This window comes from Macrotis lagotis, chromosome 1, assembly GCF_037893015.1.
Source record: "Macrotis lagotis isolate mMagLag1 chromosome 1, bilby.v1.9.chrom.fasta, whole genome shotgun sequence".
NCBI lineage: Eukaryota > Metazoa > Chordata > Mammalia > Peramelemorphia > Peramelidae > Macrotis > Macrotis lagotis.
This window is the reverse complement of record NC_133658.1, coordinates 253240181-253262375: the sequence shown is the minus strand read 5'-3', so window position 1 is coordinate 253262375 and position 22195 is coordinate 253240181. Positions and strand designations below refer to the sequence as shown.

General features: G+C 40.6%; 1 protein-coding gene across 3 annotated transcripts; it reads right to left on the bottom strand.

Annotated features, from left to right (window-relative positions):
* Nucleotides 1-1855: 1855 nt before the first annotated feature.
* On the bottom strand, nucleotides 1856-21787 carry LOC141504876 (3'-5' exoribonuclease HELZ2-like). Of its 3 annotated transcripts, none has more exons than XM_074210240.1 (9): nucleotides 21595-21787; nucleotides 17030-18182; nucleotides 15542-15725; nucleotides 15280-15387; nucleotides 14399-14934; nucleotides 13088-13726; nucleotides 7874-8654; nucleotides 6627-6702; nucleotides 1856-3292 (listed from the first exon to the last, which is right to left on the bottom strand). In XM_074210240.1, the coding sequence occupies exons 2-9, from the start codon at nucleotides 18106-18108 to the stop codon at nucleotides 2826-2828; spliced, it is 3870 nt and encodes a 1289-aa protein (XP_074066341.1). In that variant the 5' UTR covers nucleotides 18109-18182; nucleotides 21595-21787; the 3' UTR covers nucleotides 1856-2825. The 3 variants fall into 3 exon arrangements, with proteins under 3 accessions (XP_074066341.1, XP_074066342.1, XP_074066343.1); XM_074210241.1 differs by lacking the exon at nucleotides 21595-21787 and adding an exon at nucleotides 19443-19655; XM_074210242.1 differs by lacking the exon at nucleotides 21595-21787 and adding an exon at nucleotides 19223-19328.
* Nucleotides 21788-22195: the final 408 nt, after the last annotated feature.

Below are 22195 nucleotides of genomic sequence, written 5' to 3'. Positions count from 1 at the left end.
CAAAACTTTGGTTACCTGTAGAAGTTCATCAGTATTGTACATCAGTTCCATAATGGTATGCATGCCTGGGATAATGGATGATGCTCTCATGATTTCCCAGTCACCAATGGAGTAAAACAAGGATGTGTCCTTGCTCCCATACTTTCTAGCATGTTGTTTTCAGTCATGTTATCAAACACCTTCAATGAGTATGCCCATGGCCTCAAGGTCAGCTACCGCACTGATGGCAATTTCTTTAACTTGAAAAGGCTACAAGGCAAGACCAACATGGGTGGAGCATTGGTGCACAACCTTTCGTTTACAGATGACTGTGCACTCAATGCACCCTCTGAAGCTGAGATGTAACAAAGTATAGATTGATTCTCTGCTGCTTGTGTTTGTGTTTTGGTCTAACAATTAACACTGAGAAAACAAAGGTGCCCATATGTGGAACCATTGATTACAGCAAATGGAGAAGTTTTGAGTACTATGGATAAGTTCACAGTGTCCTTTTTTAAGGAGGTACACATTGACAATGAGGTTGACACTTGCATTGCCAGAGCTAGCTCAGTATTTACGAGGCTCCAAAAGAAAGTATGGGGCAGAACTTGTACTCTACTGACTACCAAATTAAAGGTCTAGAGAGCCATGCGTGACCTCATTGCTGCTATATGCTTATGAAACCTGGACAGCCTACCAGTGTCATGTCAGGAAATTGATTTGCTTCCATTTAAATTGTCTTAGGAAGATTCTGAAGATCACCTGGCAGAAGATACCAGATACTGAGGTCCTTTCTTAAGCTAAACTACCTAGCATTCCAGAGTTACTATGAAGAGTGCAACTATGATGGGTTGAACACAATGTTAGAATGCCAGATGTACACTTGGGCAAGTGCTCACAAGGGGGTCAGAAGAAGTGATACTGAGATACTCTGAAGGTCTCATTGAAGAACTTTAGAATTGATTGTATAGCATGGGAGATACTGGCACAGGACCATCTAGCATGGTATGCCCTCATCAGAGAAGGTGCTGTACTCTTTGAGGAAGGCAGAATTGAAGCAGCTCAAAGGAAACATGACATCAATAAGTTTAGAGTACCCATCCCAGGTGTTCACATGGACTATTTGTGCCCAACCTGTGGTAGTGCCTTCCAAGCTTGTATTGGTCTGATCAGCCACAGTTGGATACACTGATATTTGTCTCAAACATAGTGTTTATCATTTTGGTCTTCTTTGATAACAAAGAATAAGAACCATACCCATTGAGAAAATATTATATCCTTTATATGTATGAAGTCATGTGTGCCATATTTCCATATGAGCCTTGCTTCCAAAAAAAGCAAGAAAAATAAGGTGAAAGAAAATAGATTTCAGTTTTCACTCATAATCCATCAGTTCTCTTTGGGGTGGGATACATCTTTCATCATAATTCCTTTGAATGTCACGGTTCATTGTATTGATTGATGTTGTTCTCCATTTGCCATAGTCCATCTTCTGCCTCTGTAACTGTATAGATGGTATGGTACTGGTCTCAAACACCTGAATTGCTCCCTTTCCTCACTTCCTTCAAAATTCTTTTCCAGGGCCACCTGTACAACAGATCTTTCCTGAATCCCCTGTTAGTTCTCTGTTTCCTTACTCTACATGAATATGGGCTACACTAAGCAGAGATGTGTTTTTGTTTGTATCCTTACTGCAGTCAGTGCCTGGAAATACAGTGAAATTTATTTATTGCCTGAAATTGAATTGGAAAAATGAGTCTAATGAATGAATTTCTAATATATCTCAAAGGTTCTGCAGTGCACAGACTGACAGTATATGGTAGTGAATTTTCAATTAAACCTGATGATTTTTGAGATCCTCAATAACCAAGAGACATTGGTTATGAAAACTTTTATTTTAAATTGAAAGACTCAGCAGATACTATAAAGCAGCAGATATTTATAAAACTATAAGATACTGGTACAATATTCTATGATACGATATTAAAAAATGTAACAAGAACTATGAGTAAGCACTGATGGGAAATAAATACAGTATTCCTTGTGGAAAGGCAACTGAATCACAGCTCTTTCAGAAAATGGGTCAAACTGGTCTGTCTTTATTTACTGTTTACATTTTATTACAAACCTGGTTTGTACATGGTTTCAGAGTATTCATGATTTAGATATTATTGGTACATCCATTGGTACAGTAGTGTTCTGAGACCAGGGAAAACCGTTGCTTATACAATCCATTTTTTTTAAATATGCAGTATTTTTTACACATGGACACTTTTGTTAAAGTTTCAGCAGGCAGACATAGCCAGATCAAATATAACTGCAAGTGGCTGTAGTGGCAGCTACATTGAAGAAATCAAGACTAGTAAAGTCACCTGTGTGAAGGTATGAGAGAAACCCATGAGAGGGTATTTAGTGATGACTGCTTTAAGTCTGAGTATGTTATAATCTAGTAAACATTAGTTATGCTATATGTGTCTAATCCCTAGATTTACAAAGAGGCAAATTTCTTGCCATTATTGAAACCTTTAAGTTATGTTTCTGGGAACATGTAAGGTCTACTTAATCAGTACACAGTTCCTACAGGTTCTATCTTGGGCTCAATCGATAAGTATTCCTGCAACACTGACACATTTTATAATGGAGGGAATATCAAATCCAGCAGCCAATTTCATTATTCCTTTTTTTTTCTTTTTCTTTTTAGAAAGGCAATGGGGTTAAGTGGCTTGCCCAAGGCCACACAGCTAGGTCATTATTATTAAGTGTCTAAGGCCGAATTTGAACTCAGGTACTCCTGACTCCAAGGCTGGTGCTCTATCCACAGCGCCACCTAGTCACCCCTAATTCTACTATTTCTCAGGTACTTTCCCTGCCACATTTTTTCCTTTATTCAATAACTCCTGCAGGATAGGGACATCACCACTACGTCCAGCATCGGACACCTGGGAGGTAATGGTATGCTGGTTATCCTCCTCTTCTAAGAAGTTTTCCCTGACTGTTGCCCCAGGGGTCTGTCTATTTTGCCAAGCCAAGTTCAGCAAGGAACTTTGTTCCACATCTTTCATTTTAAGGTGTGCAGGAAGCACATTGTTTTGCTCAAATGTCTTTTGGATAAAGTTCTTCCATATCTCCCTGCAATGTCCATAGGTACAAAGGGCAGTGGGATCACCCACAACAACCAACTGTGATTGGGCCCTGGTCATCACTGTCTTAAGTATACAAGGTTCATTGAAGAATTCCAGGTGGGTGGCCGAGTTGCTGAGAAGGCTGTCCTGGGTATGTACTGTACTGAGAATAACTACTCGGAACTCACGACCTAGGTGAAGAGCCAAATCAGAACATTGTTAGATTAGGTAGGAACTTCTACAAGTAGAGGAGCCAGATTACTCTAGGAAGGCAAGTAGAGTGGGGATGGAAGAGGTAGGGAAAACTACCCTGGGAACCATTTCCTGTTGTAGGGAAAAGAAGTAGCCAAAGCCAGAATTCTTAGACATTTGGCTTTGGGCCACAACTAGAGTCTTCTCACATATGCCCACTTCCTTTTTTTTTTTTTTTAATATATTTTATTTTTTATTTTAATAGAATATAATTGGGGGAAAAATAAAATGCTATCTTGATTACTATTTTAGGAAGAGGGGAGGGAGAGAGAATTCCAAATTCTAAATTTATTGAGAATTCTAAATTTGGAACTCAAAATCTTATAAAATGAATGCTTAAAATTCTTTTGATATATAATTGGGAAAAAATAAAATACTGTATTTTGGGGGGTTTTTTGCGTGTGTGTGTGTGTGTGTGTGTGTTTTCTTTTGCAGCATGGCAGCTATGAAAATATTTTCCATTAGTTCACATGTCTAATCATAATCATATTTCTTCACCACAAGTTTTGGGAGAAGAGAGAAAAGGAGAGAATTTGGACCTCAAAATTTTAGAAAATGAATATTAAATTTCTTTGCATATGTTTGGGAAATATTTTTACAAGAGGCAAATTTTCCAAATTATTTCCCAAATATGTGCAAAGAAATTTAATATTCACTTTCTAAAATTTTGAGTTCTAAAATATGGTTTTAAAAAAGCTATACTTCAATCTATACTCAGAATTCATCAGTTCTCTTTCTAGAGGACAGCATTTTTCATCGTGTCCTTTGGAATTGTCCATCATAGTCTTGATCAAAGTAGCTAAGTCTTTCACAAATGATCATATTTAAAATATTGCTGTCACTGTATATAATATTCCCTTGGTTCTGGCTCACTTGTCTTTGAATCAACTCATAGGTTATCCTAGATTTTTCTGAAACCATTTTGCTCATCATTTCGTATAGCATAATGATATTCTATCATAATCAAATACAACTTGTTAAGCCATTACTCAAACAATGAGAACCCCTCAATTTCCAATTATTTGCCAACATAGAAAAGAGCTGCTATAAATAAAGGACAAATAAATCCTTTTCCCATTTCTTTGATCAATTTGGGATACAGACTTAGTAGTGGTATTTCTGCATCTGTAATATTTTTATAGCCCTTTGGGTATAATTCCAAATTGTTCTCCAGAATGGTTGAATAAGTTCACAGCATTAATGAACCAATTTTCCACATTCCCTCTAGCTTTTGTCCTTTTTTCTTTTATGTCATGTTACTTAATCTGATAGGTATGAAATTTTATCTGAAAATTGTTTTAATTTTAATTTCTTGACTCAATAATGATTTAAATAATTTTTCATGTGACTATTTCTTCTCTTAGAAACTGCCTGTTCATATACTTTGACCATTTATCAATTGGGGACTGGCTCTAATTGTTTAGATATATCTTTATCTGTGTGAAGTATTCTGTAATTGTGTTCATATAGTCCCTATTTGTCTTGGTATGTAGACTTTCAAATATTGTGTATTGTATGCAGTTGTTTTAAATGGAATTTCACTTTATTTTTTGCTGCTATTGCATTTTCAAAATTTTTTTCTCATTTTTATTTCTTTACCTAAATTTTCCTCTACAAATCTTATTTCATTTTGAATTTAATTTTTTTTTAGCTCTTTTAGGAAATTTTTTTTCAGCTTGAATCCAATTTCCCCATTTTTTCCCTCTCAGGCTTTTGCTTATAGCTCCTTTACTTCATTGACTTCTTCCAAGTTTTTATGCCAGTCTTCCCTGTCACCATAGTAATTTTTTTGATCAGGTTATTTTCTTCTTCTCATTTTCCAGCCTAGTTCTTGACTTTGAATTCATATTAAATTTGGGCTCTGATCCTGGTGTGGAAAGCGGAGGGTCACTGTACCAAATTTCAAGATTTTTCACACTGTTATTTTCAGAGCTAGTTCTGAGAACATGAGAGTTTTGGGGGTTTCCACGGTAATACGATTTGGGGAGAGGTGTGGTCACTGCTTTCCTGGTCTATCCTCTAATCCTTACCCAGGAAGGGCCCCTGATATTTTGAGATTGCATTCAATACTACTCAGGGATTTTGCTTCCTTGGGATACAAGAGACACAGTTCCTCAGATTCCTTGCTCCTTTGTTACTGAAAGTGATCCTGTTCCTCAGAATCCCTGTTCTACCTTGACCAAAAATGTTCTTTTCTGACTTTGAACTGTGACCTAAAAGTGGGTATAGGCAATAGGACTTCAAATCCTGCATCAAGTACTACCACAAGGATCCCCTTTCATTTTTTTCTGACCAGTTGCTGGTTGCCTTTTCTGACTTGAGATCTCTCAAAACTCCTGCTGCTATTGTTGTTTCAGTTAGTCCCACCACCAATGTTGTATCCATATGATCTCTCATGTCACATATCTCTCTTTCCAGCCTAAGTTGTCTTGGGACTGGAAAAATGTCTCACCCTGACTTTTTTCTTTGGTTCTGCCACTCCAAATTTTGATTTGAGATATTTATTTAAAGTTTCTTGGAGGAGAATACTGAGAGAGGTTAGCTGAGTATTTTCTCTACTCCACCATCTTGGATTGACCCCTGGAAGTCCTCCAAATAGTGCCAAAGAAGTTTTGTCCTTACTTGTTATAGAATAAAGGTTATTAAGGTGGCTAGATATCTAGCTATCTAGAGAGCTATCTAGATTGTGTGATCCAACAGAGTTTCCTTGCTTCCTATTTCTTATCCCCTGCCTCTCGATGTTCAGCTTCTAGCTAAAGTGGAAAACACACACACACACACACACACACACACACACACACACACACACGTGTACATCTCTCCAATCAGGAAAGGCAAAAAGTCCCTGCTGTGGTTATAAAAGAACACAACCAAGTCTCTTTACCTGAGGTGTGGCAACTAATGCCAGACTCAGTCTTAGAGGGTCTGCGAAGGGATCCTGATGATCTCCAACACCCCAAACATACAAATAGAGTGACTCTTGGGCCATCCTTCATCATCAAATGAGATAACATTTGTAAAAACCCTGATGTGCCTGACGCATATAAATGCTTTATCTCCTCTCTTTTCATTTCCTTAATAGGTCTTCTGATTTAATATTCCAAGCCTTAGAAAATAGTTCCCCCATCATACATTGCTCAGGAGCCTAGCTAGAGGAACCAGCCATTGAATGAGGGTCTAAATGGATAGCTAAATAGACACCTCATCATCTCCCCTCCATGGGACATAGACACATCACCTTCCAATTTTATGAATCTGCTACAAAATACTCACCTGGCACATTTTCAAAATTCTCCACTACCACTTCTCCCAGTTGCTTCTTCCTCAGTTCCTCCCTCAGTCTTTTTACCTGGGAAACAGACCAACAGGATGATAGGGATCAAGCAGGGAACTCAACCCAGAATAAGCTCCTTTCTCAAGACTCTCTACCCTTCATGACCAAACCCAGACTTCAGCCTCCATATCAACTCCATCAGAACCACATGCCAGTGGCTGGGGCCTTCTCCTAGGGGAAGAATCCATCATGATATACTTTGCCTCCCTATTCAGTCTTACCCAGTACAATAAAAAGACTGTTACCTTCTTCAGAGAATTTCAAAGTTTACAAATCCCATCTCCTCTAATTAATCAGAGAAAAGGTCTAAGTTTCCACCAGTTTCAGTTTACTGAGCCATGGGATTTCCCCACCAAACTCCCAGTATTTTTAATCTCACCTAAGAAACAATGGTACTTGTGATCATAAAGAACAAGACCTATTGAGGCATTTGCTAAGGACAATCATTCTACTACTATCTGTGTTTCTGTGTTTGTCTATAAAAAATAAGGACTAGACCTGTGATTCCATTAGTATTGGAAACTCTCAATTGAAGGAGCCCTCTACCAAAACAGGTTAGCATTTCCTCTTAGTTACCTAGAGAGCTCTGAGAGATTAAGTTATTTTCCCAAGGTTATACAGCCAGTATAGATAGGAACAAGTCTTGAACTCTTATACTGCCTTTAATTAGAACATGATGCTTTTTGAGCATGTTTATTTGGAAACATACATCAAAACAAATCATTGACTATGATGAAGGGCCTCAAATTTCTCTTCTTTTCTTCAAAGGAGAAAGGATTCAAAGATTATTACTTCTTCCCCTATATTCCTCTTACCTCTGTCCTCATCCCTATACATGCATACAGCTCCAGAATCCTGTGAAGTACTATGGGGCTCCCAGAGTACCCAGGGGACATTTGAACAATCGTGATTTGGAAGTGAGAATTTATAGATAAAAAACCCCATATCTGTTTCTTAGCTTTATCAGAGGTTTTTTCTTCTTCATCTTTTCCCCCCCTTTAAAAAATGTCTGTTATAGGAAGTGACTCTCATGAAGGGAGAGGTGTACTAGAAGAAATTAGGCAATGTAACAAATTATATCAATATAAATTTTGAACACATTGACAAATGCAAGTCTGTTTGCAAACCAAAATTCTATGATCCCTTTGGGAGAGAGAAGACAGAGAAGAAAAGAGGTGCCACTTACCTGAGAGCCATAAGACACAACACAAATTTGCTTCTGATCAGGGTTGCCCCATTGATAGACCCAACCCTGATAGAATTCCTGCACCCTCTTAATGACCTCCACTATTTCAGCATTGTTTAACCATGATGCCATTGAGATATCTTTCTCAGGAGTACCAGACACATAGCAAAACAGAAGTGGATATTGCCAGGGATGTTCAGGGATTCCACTATCCTCAATAGGGATTTTGCTAGCCCCATAGAAATTGTGAAACACAAAGTGAATGATGGCTTTGGTGGTACGGTAGTTTTCATGGAAGGTGATCCTGCACTGGGAGGTCAATTGATGAGTCTCCTGCTGGTAGTACTGGAATAGCCGACTGAAGAGTGAATGATCAGCAGACTTCTTGGCCTCCACACTGAAGAGTTTGGGAGTACTTTGCATGTGGTCCCCAGCCAGGGCAATGCGTGTATCTTGGGTAGCATAAGCCAGTGGCATTATGGCTTCACACTCTAACATCTGAGCAGCCTCATCAATGAGAATGTGGGAAAAAAAACCAGGTAGCACATGAAGGTTTTGGGATGAGGTGGTGGTAGTGACAATAATGGGGTGCTGTTCAAGCTCATACTGTGTTGGGAAGCGGAAGGAGCACCCATCTTCTGAGAGACAGCAATACTGTAGTGTGGTTGGGTCTGTCTCATGGAAAAAACTCTCAATGTGCTTGACCCTCAGGGGTATGGCTTCAGGGTGTCCAGCTGTGGCATAGACGTGAAAGTACTCCCGAATGTAGACATCAGCAGCACTGCAGAGGAAAAACAAAAGAAGTTTAGGAGTAAGGCCACAGGATTCCTTCAATTCAATTAAACAGATATTTTTTGCTTCCTATGTTCAAGGGACTAAGCAAATTAATACTCAGAATACAAAGAAAAAACCCCTCCCTCAAGAAGATTATATTTAACCAAGAAGTACAAACTGTATCATGCAAAATAGATGGTCAGAGAGGCAAAGGAGAGGTCCAAAGTGGTTGAGAGAAATTTGATCATCTGACAAGAAACATTTATTACACACAGTGCTAAGTACTCTGTTTAGGGAAAGAAGAGGAGACAAGAGAAGGGGTGAGACAGAGACAGAAAAAGAATTCTGAGGAATCCCACTCTCAGAACTGCTTAGAAATTTTATTGCTTCTGATTAGTCAAGTGTCAATTATCCAATTTGTTGGTTATCCCTAATAAAAACTGTATCCCAGGATATCTCCAACATACTGTCTAGGTGAACTCCAGGACAGCAGACTCAGACTTGGGGGGGAACAAACATTGTGAGAAAGGTGAACCCCCTATCTATCAGTTTGACAATAGGTTCCAAACAAGTCTGTATATTAGCCACAGTTTGAATTTTCTGTGTCACTGGCTCTGTCTACTGATGTAGAAAATTAAGAACTGATAATACAGAACCACCTGGGAAAACTGGGCTAACAAGACCTGCCCCAAGTGGAAAGGAATGGCTGAAACAACTGGATCTGAAAAGACTCCTCTTTTTGAGTCATATTCTCCTTCTAGAACCACCTTTACTGGGGTAGGTTGGGAAAATGGATGTCATCAACTCTTTCTAGGTCTAGAGGACAAGTTATTCAAAGTTTTCTGGCATTCTTGACCATACTAGTAAGAAAATCTCCTTTTGGGGCGGCTAGGTGGAGCAGTGGATAGAGCACCAGCCCCTGGAGTCAGGAGTACCTGAGTTCAAATCTGAATTCATACACTTAATAATTACCTAGCTGTGTGACTTTGGGCAAGCTACTTAACCCCACTGCCTTGCAAAAAAAACTTAAACCTAAAAAAAGAAAAAAGAAAATTTCCTTTTTTCTCTTATTCAAAGAAATCAGGGCCTTTAAAATAAAAAGCTATTTTACCTAGAACAAAGAACTAATAAAAACAAAGAAGAAAGGATTTTGTTTTGTCTGTTTCTGGTAGCATGGTTAAATTCTGGTTCAGGTCTAGTCAAATCTTGGTCTAATCCTGGTTTGACCTTGCCCTATACTAAGTCTCATCTATTCTAATTGTAGCCAATGATGAACAAATCCTTGTTCTATACCAGTCCATCTTTGATCTAATCTTGGTTTAAGGGATGGTCTAATCATGATTTAATCCTGGTTCTACCTCTGTCCAACCAATCTTGGACTAAACCTGGATTAATGCTGGTCTAAACTCAGTCAAAATGAGCAAGGTCTAATTCTGGTCCAACCCTCATCCAGGCCAGGTCCAATCTGGTATAGGTACAGCAGAGGACTCCAATTTATTTTCATTTACACCCCCCTCTCTATCACCCAACATGGGGATGGAGGCTTGAAAAAGTGTGGATGATTTTTAATTTATATGAGTCTAAATCCAGAGCCTTTTAGAACATGTCACATGGACTTTGGCAAGAAGCATGGCTCAAAAACAGAGAGGGGCAGTAAACAAGTAAAAAAGTGATTTATTTACAGGAAGTCCCTGTTCTTGTCAGAGAATTAGCCAATCAGCATAGAAGGACATAGAAGCTGGCACACTGTTCCAAGGCCATGAAGATTAGGAAACCCCAGTGACTAGATTGTGTGATATTCTAAAAAAAAAATCACAAACTAGACCAGAGGAAAAGGGAAATAAGCAATTGAAAACAAAAGCAGAAAAAAGTGACCTTCTGTGCAAATGTCTACTTCATGAAAAGTAGTATTAATGATCATAAACCAATCATCCGATGCCAACAGCAACATCTACACTCCTTTCCTAGAATAGAGCTAGGAGTTCAGAACCCAATACCCTAAAGAATTTGGAATTAATTTCCTACGTAAACATATCCCCTTGTCTTTGTCTACACTGACCATAACCTTAAGCCCAGTCTCAATTGAAGCATAATAATACTAATCCTTGTGGCAAACCTGTTCTCTCCAACTACTTTTCAGAGACACTATCCAATGGACACACTGTATTTCCCACTGGCATCTCAAACTGAACATTTCTAACAATGAACCCATCATTTCCTCCTTTTTACCCTTCTTCATAAATTATCTCTTGCACTGACAGCACCAACATCTTATTCCCAGTTTGAAGTCATCTTTGACTCTACCAGTTGTCAAGTTCTATATAACTTCTACCTCCTCCATGTTTCTAATCCAACTTTTCTCTACTACCACTTCCCCTTCATTTAGCTCTCTTTCATTTCTCCAGATTACTGCAATAACTTCCAAACTAGACTTTGTGTGTTGATATGAATTTACAGATGGTAGAGTCTGGCCCCTTTCCCATCCATTCTCTATGCCACATGCTGGGTAATCTTCCCAATGCAAAGCTAGGATCATATTACTTCTCTGCTTATAAATCTCCAGTAGTTGCCCATTCCACATTGAATTAGGTTTCAATTCTTGATCTTGTTATTCAAGGAAGGCTCTTCACAATCTGTCCTGTCCCTATCAAATGAGCCTATTATTCATCTTCATGTATTCCAAGTTTTATTAAGATTACTTTGTTTCATGTTTTCACTCTAACATCTCCTATCTCTGTTCCCTACATAGAATAGAGCCACTGATCAGTTGACAAATGGCTAGCCCTCATGAATAGCAAGGCTGTAAAAAGAAAAGGCACCAAGAAAAACTTTTCTTCTCAGGGTTCTCTATAAGTGGTCATCAATCTACTCAGACACCTCCAGCAATCAGAAACTTATTTGGATTTTGCTGGTAGACAGTTTTGGGGAGGAGGCAGGAATTACATACAACACATTTTTAAATCTGCATTGTTAACATTTAAATCTTTCTTAAATCTAGGTAAACCAAATAAAAAACTAAGCCCTGATTCATCATAGGCTTTGCTTATTTCTGGGCGATGTGTGTGTGGATGTACATGTTTGTATGAGTGTGTGTATGTATGTGTATATACATACTCACAATGAAATTTTTAATAATTAGAAAGCTGGTCTAGTTTTAGCTGGCTCCAACACACTCCTGAAGAGCTTTTTACTATCATCAAATCAATCAATTAACTGGTAACATCCCTCACTTCAAGATCCTCTTTAGGTTCTAACTCCAACAAGACTATTCTACCTCCTGTTCACACCTATATCCAAAAACGAATGTTTCTTTTCCCATTTTTCATGGCTATCCTTTGCCCTAATCACAATCTATCTTGTATCAACCTTATTTGTATAACCTGGGGAAATGAAAACAAATGGACTTCATGATGGTTATTTTTTTTTATTTGGGGGGGGTTCTTTCTTTTTTTTGCAAGACAAATGGGGTTAAAGTGGCTTGCCAAAGGCCACACAACTAGGTAATTAAGTGTCTGAAGCTAAATTTGAACTCAGGTACTCCTGACTTCAGGGTCGGTGCTTTATCCACTGTGCCCCCATGATAGTTATTTTTGAATATTTGAAAAGTTGCCAAAAGGAGGAGGGATTGCTTGTTCTCAAAGTCCAGAAATTGCAGTCCCATGGGGAAGGGGAGTTGGAAATTTTTTTTTCTTAAAGCTGAGCACTTCAGTTCCCATCACTTTAGTGTTAACATAGCCATGGATATTCCACATGTTCCTCCCTCTTTCAGCCTCTTCTCATCTCTGATGGTAAGACTAGAGAGTGCAGCACTAAACTCTACCAAAATGTTATTTACAGAGTACAGGATTTTAACTTTCAGCCACTCCACTTTTCATCAGCAGCTTTGCTTGGTTTCACCTCCACACAACAGGGTACCCCCTAGCATCCCTACATACTTTTCAGTTTCTTTTTGTGTGTTTTCTTCCCCATTAGATTGGGGAAAAACCCCTGAAGGCAAATACTGTCTTTCCTTATTAGTCCCCCAGAGCTTAGCTCAGTAGTAGGTGCTAAATACATGTTTATTGGTTTGAATGGAATTTAAAAAATGAGTTATAAAGCCTGGAAGAGGTCTTCTTTGGAGGTCTTCAGTGGCTATAGGCAGAGATGTCACATTGGGATTCCTTTGTATTTATTGGCAAGACTAGATGGCCACTGAGGTCCCTTCTACCTCTAAAATTCTGTGATTCTGAATCTGTGTATATATATTGACTATAAGAAAGCTATGTTGGATTTAATATTTGTATATCTAATGTATCATAAAGTACATTACAATGTCCTTGACTCCTTTAGATTAGACTATATTTGTGGGTATGCACACTACCTAGTGGGCACTTAACAAATGTGAACTGAATTGACCTATAATCAAAAGGCAGTCCCTGCCCCAGTCCCTGTCCAACTCACCTATCAGTGTGGGTACAGATCAACACCTTGGTGTTTGGCTGCTTGATCACCTCCAGTGCAGCCCAGGCCAGGGTGTGAGTCTTGCCTGTCCCAAATGGACCATAAATCAGCAGAGGAGGCACTTGTCTCTTCCCACTGGCTGTGCCTGTGATGTAGGAGATTGCCTGCTTCTGTTTGGCATTACAGAAGATTCCCTGGCTAGGCAGCATCAAAGAAGGCAAAGAACAGGCAGATATGTTAGGTAACACTACTCTCTCATCATAAAGTGCATCAATGGCTTGATGCCACATTCCAAATACCATCCTGTCGATTTGGAACTGTATTTCCATAAGCTGAGAATCTCCATCCTTAAGCCCCAAGGCAGAGCAGCAGTGGGCTGGCATCAGGATCCACACGTTTAGTTCTGAAGTGATCTTGATCTTCACCTGAACTTCATATACACAGTTGTCATGGGCAGGAATGGGTGCCACATAAGCAGTGCTAACAGCCCTGCTTAGCAAAGAGCCATGGTCTGTGTCTGGGGTCAGAGAGCAAGGAATCTTCCCCTTGATAAGTGACTTTCCTTGTGCTTCAAACCTCAAGCCCATTGCCAAAGTCTGCATCTTGGAGGACAATGTACCTTGCACCTGAAGGTTGAGCCTGTAGAAAAGGGAACAATGAGCTGCACCTCTCTGGCCCTCTTCTAACCCATCTAACTCCCTCAAGCATCACTACATTTCTGGTCTGGTATCATCTTTTTATCTCCTGTAACTTATTATCCTAGACAGCTAAGGCCATCATAAAGAAACAGTAGAAAAACTGATTCAAGACAGCTATTGCTCACCATAGGTTGTCTCCCTCCCTCCCTCCCTCCATACTCTAATGTCAAATCTTAATTCTTGAATTCAGGAGGGATTTTTAATGCATTTTCTTTTATTACATACATTAATTCATTTGAATTTCATAAATTCTCTTAGCTACATGGATTGGGTATTATTATACCCACTTAACAGATGAGCAAAATGACCTAGCAGTGACATATTTTTTTTTAGGTTTTTGCAAGGAAAATGGGGTTAAGTGGCTTGCCCAAGGCCACACAGCTAGGTAATTATTAAGTGTCTGAGACCAGATTTGAACCCAGGTACTCCTGACTCCAGGGCCGGTGCTTTATCCACTGCACCACCTAGCTGCCCCTAGTGACATGGTTTTTCTAAGGTCATATAGTTAACTAGTGGTAGAACTAAGTCTCTGGCTAACAAATCTGTCATTGTCCCCTTCTTGGGTTCTCTGCTTCTGGTTCCCTCCCCATCATTTATCTATTCCATTTTTTACCTGGCCACCAGCTGTTGCTGAGCCTCCTCTTCCACATACAAAAATTGGTGCATCCTTTCCCGATAGTTGACCAGAGTAATAGGGATCTTGGCTGAAGCCATCGACTTGTAGCTGTCCAATTCCAGGGAGCTCACATTGTACTTAGCTAGCAGCTTAACCTGCTCAGCCGTCCTGGTCACATAGGGCACCACACAACGATTCCCACTGTGCCAGTGGGTCATCTCCAGGAGACAATTGTGGTCCTGAATATAGGAGGGCAGGATTTCAGGGGCCTCCTTTTGGTCCACTTGAACATGTAGCTTCTGGACTAGGACAGGCCGGCGTCCAAAGTCAAAGGCTACCCACTGATCATACTGGCCAATGGCAATGCACTCCACATGCACCTCCACATGGAAGGTCATCACTGCAGCACCATGCACCCGGAACTTTGAGCCTTGAGCATAAAGCTGTCCTGGTGGAAGTCCAGGACCCACCAAGGAAAACATTGCTCCTATTTGTTGTTTGAGGAGGGCCACATGTCTCAGTGGTCGTCGGCCCTACAGAGAGGGTAGGGAAAAAGATGGTGTGACTTCAGCAGTATGATCCATCACCCCATAACCTTCTCTTTCTTGCCCTTCCTTTCTCCTCATCCCCTTCTTTCTCTCAAAAATCTGGACAGGATCTCACACCATAGCTTCTCCTTTACTGTCTGCCCCCCCGAGGTCAGGATCCACATCTTCTAGACCCCTAATTCTCCAGTCATACCTTCAAGGGTTACCCTGCAACCTCACATCTTGAGTGATTAACTCTGGTACTAAAAGGACAGAGTTAGATTAGCCCCTGAAATTCTAGGACAAGGATTAAAACTTCACATATACTTTCCCCCAAACTTTGCCACAAACCTTGGAATGAATGATAAATTTCCAACTGCGTCGTGATTTCTTGTGGTCTTCCTGGCTCTGTAGGGGCTGGCCACAGTGAATGGCTATATCACGCACAGACCTAGATTTCTGATGAGAAGCAGACATAGGGAGTTGTTAGTAGAAGAGATACTATTGACTGATCATTACTCCAACTGTACATGGAATCAAATTCAGATGCTTCTTGTTTTTCAACCCTCTTCTGAAATCCTTCCTCATAGTTTCTTACTTGAGCCCTACTCACCACCAGCACTTCATTGCCACTGTCCTGATATTCATGGAAAAACTGGTCCTGGAAGAAGAGGAGTCCATGCTTCCAGGCCGAATCCTCCCTCATCTGGAGGGTCAGTGTTCGAAGAATCCATTCTTGAAGTTCTTCCAGGGAGTGTGCTTTGGTGCATCCATCTCCATAAAGACAGATATCTTGTCTGACAGAATGGAAAACCCAAAGAGAATAGTCAACTGGGGGTTGAGGGCAGCAAACGTCTTGCTCTAGTCTTTCTCCCATGTTGCTCCATAGAACAGTCAGATGGAAGCATACTGGATTTAGAATCAGAAAAACTAGGGTGTCAAATCCTAACTCAGAGACTTATTATCTATGTGACCTTGAGCAATTCCCATCATTTTCTCCCAGTTGCCTCATCTGGAAAATGAGAGGACTGAATTAGATGACCTATGAAATCTCTTATAACTCTAAATCTATTATCTTAATGTTCTGGTTTGAAGAGGAACGAGTATAAGGAATGATTAGTGTAGAGTTTCCCCTCAGGATTGATCTCTGAGCTTGGGGTGAGGGGGCTGGTCCACTTAATTATATAAAATCTAGGATTTGATGAGGGAGGAGGAAAAAAAGTGGGTAAGATATCCAGTCTGTCCCCGGAGAGCTGAACCTTGGAGGTTGAGGGAACAGCACTACAGGGTGGCCTGATTCCACGTGTGATATAATAGAAAGCATGCTGAATTTCACATCTCTTTCTGACTCCTTAAGATGACTTTCATCTGAAAGCACTCTGAGGTCATTGAAGCCTTTCTGTGTCTATTTCTTTAGCTGAAAATTAGGGAAAATATTTGTCCTACTTACTTCCTAGAGTTGTTCTGATGAGATACACCGTGAAACTACAAACCCCCATCTTTAGCAATACAAGAGGCATTTTCTGGTCTCTCCTACTTCCCCTTCCTTCCATGCCCCCCCCCCCCCCAGGGTTGTGTGGTGAGGGGATAGCAGGTGAGGCAGAGCTGTGCCTCTCCTTTTTGCAATCAGAGATGAGACTCAATTCTCCCTCACCTGTCACCCCTCATTGCATGTCCTTGCACCAACCCCACCCCCTCATCCCAGTGACTCCTCTCTGAATTAGCTTTCATTTACATCATGCATTTACCTTCATATATATATATATATATATATATATATATATTTACATTTTGTTCACATATAGGTGTTTATATTTTTTTTAAAAGGTAGAATGTGAGACCCTTGTGGTTTTGTCTTCCTTTGTATCTCCAACACTGGTCAACTCCCCTATCCCCCCACCCCCATACTCAGAAGGGTGGCTTGTCGATTGACTGAGTGTAAGTAAATTATGCACTGCAGAATTTTTTGGTTTGCTGTTATGAATCTAAGTCCAGTCAGTACTGCACATAGAAACTTCATATTGGTTAATAAATAAAGAAGAACAAGAGGAAAAGTAGAAAACTTCTAACTCCTCTTCTTTTCCTACCTTTGGTGCCTTACCTGGGGCACAACTTGAATTCGCTGACTCCAATATTGGGGGGCCGATGTTTCCATAGGACCCCCTGGTCATAGGACACCCTCAATTTGTGCTCTAGGGAGGAGCAATGATTCTCAAAACTTTCTTGAGAGTCAAAGTCCACATGGCAGGCCTGGCAGTACAACTGGATATGAGTTGAAGAGGCTGGACTCCCATCACCATCACCATCTTCCCCACTGACACTGGTTCTTCTTGCAGACTCCAAGGTGGTTTGAATCAATTCAGGGCGAAATAGGTAGTCACTAGCCTCAGCTTCCCACACTGCCATTTCAACATCACTGTGAGCATATATGCAATTGTTGGCTCCATACTGGCATGGCTGGCCTCGAGATACAACCATACAATATTCTAGTAAGAACTGCCTCGTGGGTTTGGGTCTGATCACTACTAGCTGGTTTTCACTTGTCACATGTACTAGAAGGGAATTAGAAGACCAATGCTCTCGGCACACCAGGTTTGGACCCCATCGAGTCACCTGTGCAGGGCAATTCTCAAAGCAGGCCTTACAGATTTCCTGAAAGTAGCCTCCAAATTCTGCCCAAATTTTCTCAACTGTTCTCTGATTCCTTAGGGTCTGGTGGTAGGAGCGGTTCTGTACTTCAGCTTTTAACCACAATCGGGGGATATAGTTCTGCCTCTCAAAAGTCCAAACCGCTGCTTCCTCTGGGCTGCTGGCAAATGTACATTGATCATGTCTCCTGCACCCTGTCCCGCGTCTGTAGTAGTGGCACTCTTCATAGTGTCTAGGTTTGGGGAAGATGGGCCTACGTCGAACCTTCCTCCACCCTTGATATGGAGGAGTTCCCTTGACTCTTGCAAGGAGGATCTCACCAGGACAATGATGATCTATGATTTGCCATAAATATGTGCTCTCATCCAATGGCTTGGCACAGACTGAGCAGCCCACAAGAAGATCCAGCTGGCTCTGGAGTTCATCTAGTAGTCCCTTTAGTCTGGGCAATATCTCTCGTCCCAAGTTGGTGGAGCTGGCAATGAAATAGCCAGAGTTTCTAGCTAAAGCTCCTTCAGGCACCAGAAACATTGGATCAGCTGGCAGTAGAGCAAGGTCCTTCAGGTGACTGGTCTTCAGGATCAGTTTCTTTCCTGAATCAAAATCTTAAGGATACAGGATTAGTCAGATGTCTGAAGAGGGATTTGGAAGGGGATGTAGGGAAGGGAAGATGGCTCCTTTGAGGTAGGAACCATCTCCTGCTCTCTCTTAGTCCATGCTGAGCCCATCAGAAGGAGAGTAGAAACATGGCCCTGCCTTGGGGAAATCCCTGCTATGGAAGGGAATTAAAACTAAAGACACACAGGACTCTACAATTTATAGTGGGAAACATGGAAATCAATAACTAATTACAGCTCTAGGTATAGGACATAAGGTAGCTAGAATGATGATAAGGACAAGATGATCAGAGGTAGACAAGGTTAATATTGAAAGGCTAAGTTTCATGTAAAAGTTCATTTTGGAGCAAGTATGGGTATTTTTCCAACTTGAAGAAAATAAATTTTCTCTTTTAACCATCTCTAAAAGTCAAAGGACAAACTCTTGGCAGCCTCTCCTATGGACATGCTTCCTTACCCCCAACACTTAAAATGTCTCTTGAATTGGTGCTCATGGAACAATCTGCTTGAGATGTGGAAGGGGAGGATCTTATGGCCACCACTTTATCCTAGAGAAGCAAGAAGGCCATTAGACTGGAAGACACAGAGCTCTGCTCAAGATAGGAAGAAGGACAAAGTCTCCCTCCCACAAGTCCTTTCTTCCATTCCTCCCCCCCCCCCCCAATTTCTAGAGTTTACTAAAAGAAGAAATGCTACAACATGCAGAGTGCCAAGCTGGCCCCCAGTCAGGAGAAATCATCACCGCCACCATTATTATCATCACTATCACCATGACCTAAAACCTCCAATAGGATTTTGAAGGGACTTGGCAGCCTGATGCAAAGATTTCTCTGAGAACTAATTTTCAATGCCATTTTCATTCTGATCCTCCAAGGCTTAAGAGACTTAATTTATTCTATAAACCAGGAAACAGGCTCTTTTCAAATCTTCCCAAGTCCATTGAACTCCAGAACTAATACACTCAACTCCCAGACAAGATTCCTATTAGAGAGGTAGAGAGGCATGGTAAAGGAATCAAAAGTTCATACCTTCAAGAACCTGCAGATAAGGACAGTCCAGCTGGCCTGAGGATACAGGCCTCACTACAACCAGTCCTTCCTCTCTTTATCCTTACTCATGTCAATGAGAGAGCATCAGCATTGATGGAGAAGAAAAGCAAGTGAGACAGCTTTGGAGATTCTCAGGGAATAGGCTAGTAAATGAGCAAGAGAACCATGTTCTTGTCTCTTTAAATCCCACTTTACTCACTTGATGTGTGTCAGTTTTCTTTTCAGATTCATCTATAATGGGAAGTAATATTATTCTAGCTTTGGAGAAACTAGAACCAAAATCTCAAAGAAATAAATCTTATCTCAGGCAAACTAGAACCTTTTCCCCCTTCTGTTAAGCAGATGCACAGCTCTATATGTGCATTACATTAGGTTAGCATAGCCACAGTGGCTATTAATCCTGCCACCAGAACTGAGACCTTATGCTCCTACCCACTCCTCCCTTCCTGCCTGCCTCATCCCCAGTCCCCCCCCACCCTTGAGAATATTGTCCCATGTTTCACTAAAAAACATTTGAACCTATTTAGAAGTTCCTCCCTTCCTTATCTCACACGACTCAGAAATCTCCCACTATTTTGTCCTCTCATGCCCTGTCTCTCATAAAGAGATGCCCCAACTCTTTGCTATGGCAAACCATACAATATGTACTGTTGAGCCTATCTCTTCTATTCTACTCCAGTATGTTCCCTACCTAATCTCTCTACAAACTTCCAACATCACATCTTGTTTCTTATTAGTTATCTCAGAACTGGATGTCCTATAGACATTGTAAACTCAAAAAACAACTCATTGTCTTTTTCCTAAGCTTCTAATTCTGTACAATCTGTTGCTAAACTCTCATAGAAGATACAAAGTGAAAGGATACAAAGTGAAAGGAGAGAGTACAGAATAAATGGGAGTGGGAAGGAATAGAATGAAGCAATAGCAACTGTGGGGAAAAAGAAACATTGAAGCAACTTCTCTGTTGGATTTATGAAGAATGTGATCCATCCCAGAGACAGAGCTGATGGTATCTGAATACAGACTGAAGTTCATTTTTTTTCTTTTTCTCTCACTTTGTTTTTCTTGGAGTTCCTCTATTTTTGTGGGGGGAGGGGGAATTATGTTTATTTTTACAACAAGCCTATTGTAGTAATGTGAAAATAAATAAAAGAAATAGCTCTCATGAATTTCCCCTTCTCTGTCTCCAAGATTAAATATAAAACTCTCTGGCCTTTAAAACCTTTCACAACTTGACTTCTTCCTATTTTGTCAATCTTTACTCCCAAGGATTCTATGATCCAGACACTGTCTTCTTTGCTATTTTTAGAACAAGACACTTCATCATCCAATTTGGTTAATTTTCACTAGCTGTCCCTCACACCTGGAATCTGCTCTTTCTTAGTTGCTTTCCTCAAGTCTAAACTTAAATGTTATCTTCTGCAAGAAGTCCTTCATGATCTCCCTTAATGCTAATGCCTCCCCTTTGGGATTACCTCCAATTTATATAGATCTTACTTGTTAAAAGTTGTTGGCCTATTCTTTCTCCCCTATTAGGATGTGAACTCTTGTTTTTTTCCTCTTAGTATCACTGATACTTAGCACAGTGCTTTGAATCTATGGTCTTTGTTGATTGATCTAATTGGAAGGACACTTGAGGTTTGCACGGTGAAAAATAGAGATAATGTAATCAGTAAAACAAAGACAACACATTCAATTAATACATCCATACTCAAAGCTTTTTGTCCACAAGTCACTCAGATCTCCCCATTACACACCAAGAAAAATCAATGGAGGGATAAAGAGGACTTCATACCTCAGATAATTATTACTAAACGATTGCCATATCTCTCTAGTAACACTTAAGTTTTCCTAGGAAGGATTATTTGCCCTGGAAATATTGCGTCTTTGAGTTTTTCCCCTAAAAAGAGAATTTTGTTTGTTTGCTTTGAAGATTCCTGGAGGAGTGGATAAAGAATTAACGAAACAAAGTAATTGTAACATTATTTTTCCTCAAACCTAACATATTTTTCTCAGGAGACCGACATAAGAAGACCCCCTTAGAGAATCAGAATAACTTCAACGAGACTTGGAAGTTCTCTAGATCCCACAATCTTAAGAACAGAGGCTCGGGTTCTGGGAATAATGGCTCCATCTCCATCCCCTTCTTATTTCATCTCATCCACTACCGAGTCTGGGCTACATAAGATGGGGAATCCTGGCCCACCCCTTGAAAGCATAATCCCTGGTTATCCACTTGGGATGAAAGGGAAGCGGGACAGAAATCCACAGATTACATTTTAAAATTTGTGAGAAGTCTTTGATTTCTTCCCTTCGCCCCGGCCCAAGATGAGCCAGATACCCCTTCTTACCGGCTGCCCTGGCCCTAGGTCCGGTCTTCGCAATCCTAGGAACTTTTTCTCACCAACCAGCTAAGCTCTGGCGGCCGGGTCTCAAGTTTCTCCTTCGCTCTTTTTGGATCTTGCTCCCTCGGCTATTCAAACTTCTAACAACCTGTAAATTTACTCACACCTACAACTTCCCCTCCCTCTTATGTTAGACTACTTCGCCCAGCCCTCCCTACCCTCTAAAGTCTTGGCTCCTCCTCCCTCCTCTTTTTTGCTCTTTCTTTTTTAACCCTTCCCTCCTCGCCCTGTCTCTCCAGTAGCAGTTTGTGGTTACCACCTTCCTCACCTCTGGCTCCGCCTCTTCCACGCGCTCCCACCCCAATCCTCCAGTACCTTCACAGCATCTTCAATTAGGCTGAGTTTTTAAGGTTGACAATTCACTCACATTCCCAAAGTGTTCATCTTCTCCCATATACTCCCTTGGGTGTTTCCCTTACACTCAGAACTACTCTCTTCCACAGGCTCTATGAGTGTTAGACATCAAAAACCTAGAGTGGGTAAACTTTCTCTCAGCCCTTACATGGAAGACTTTCTGAACATCTAAACAATGCTTTCTTTGCACACA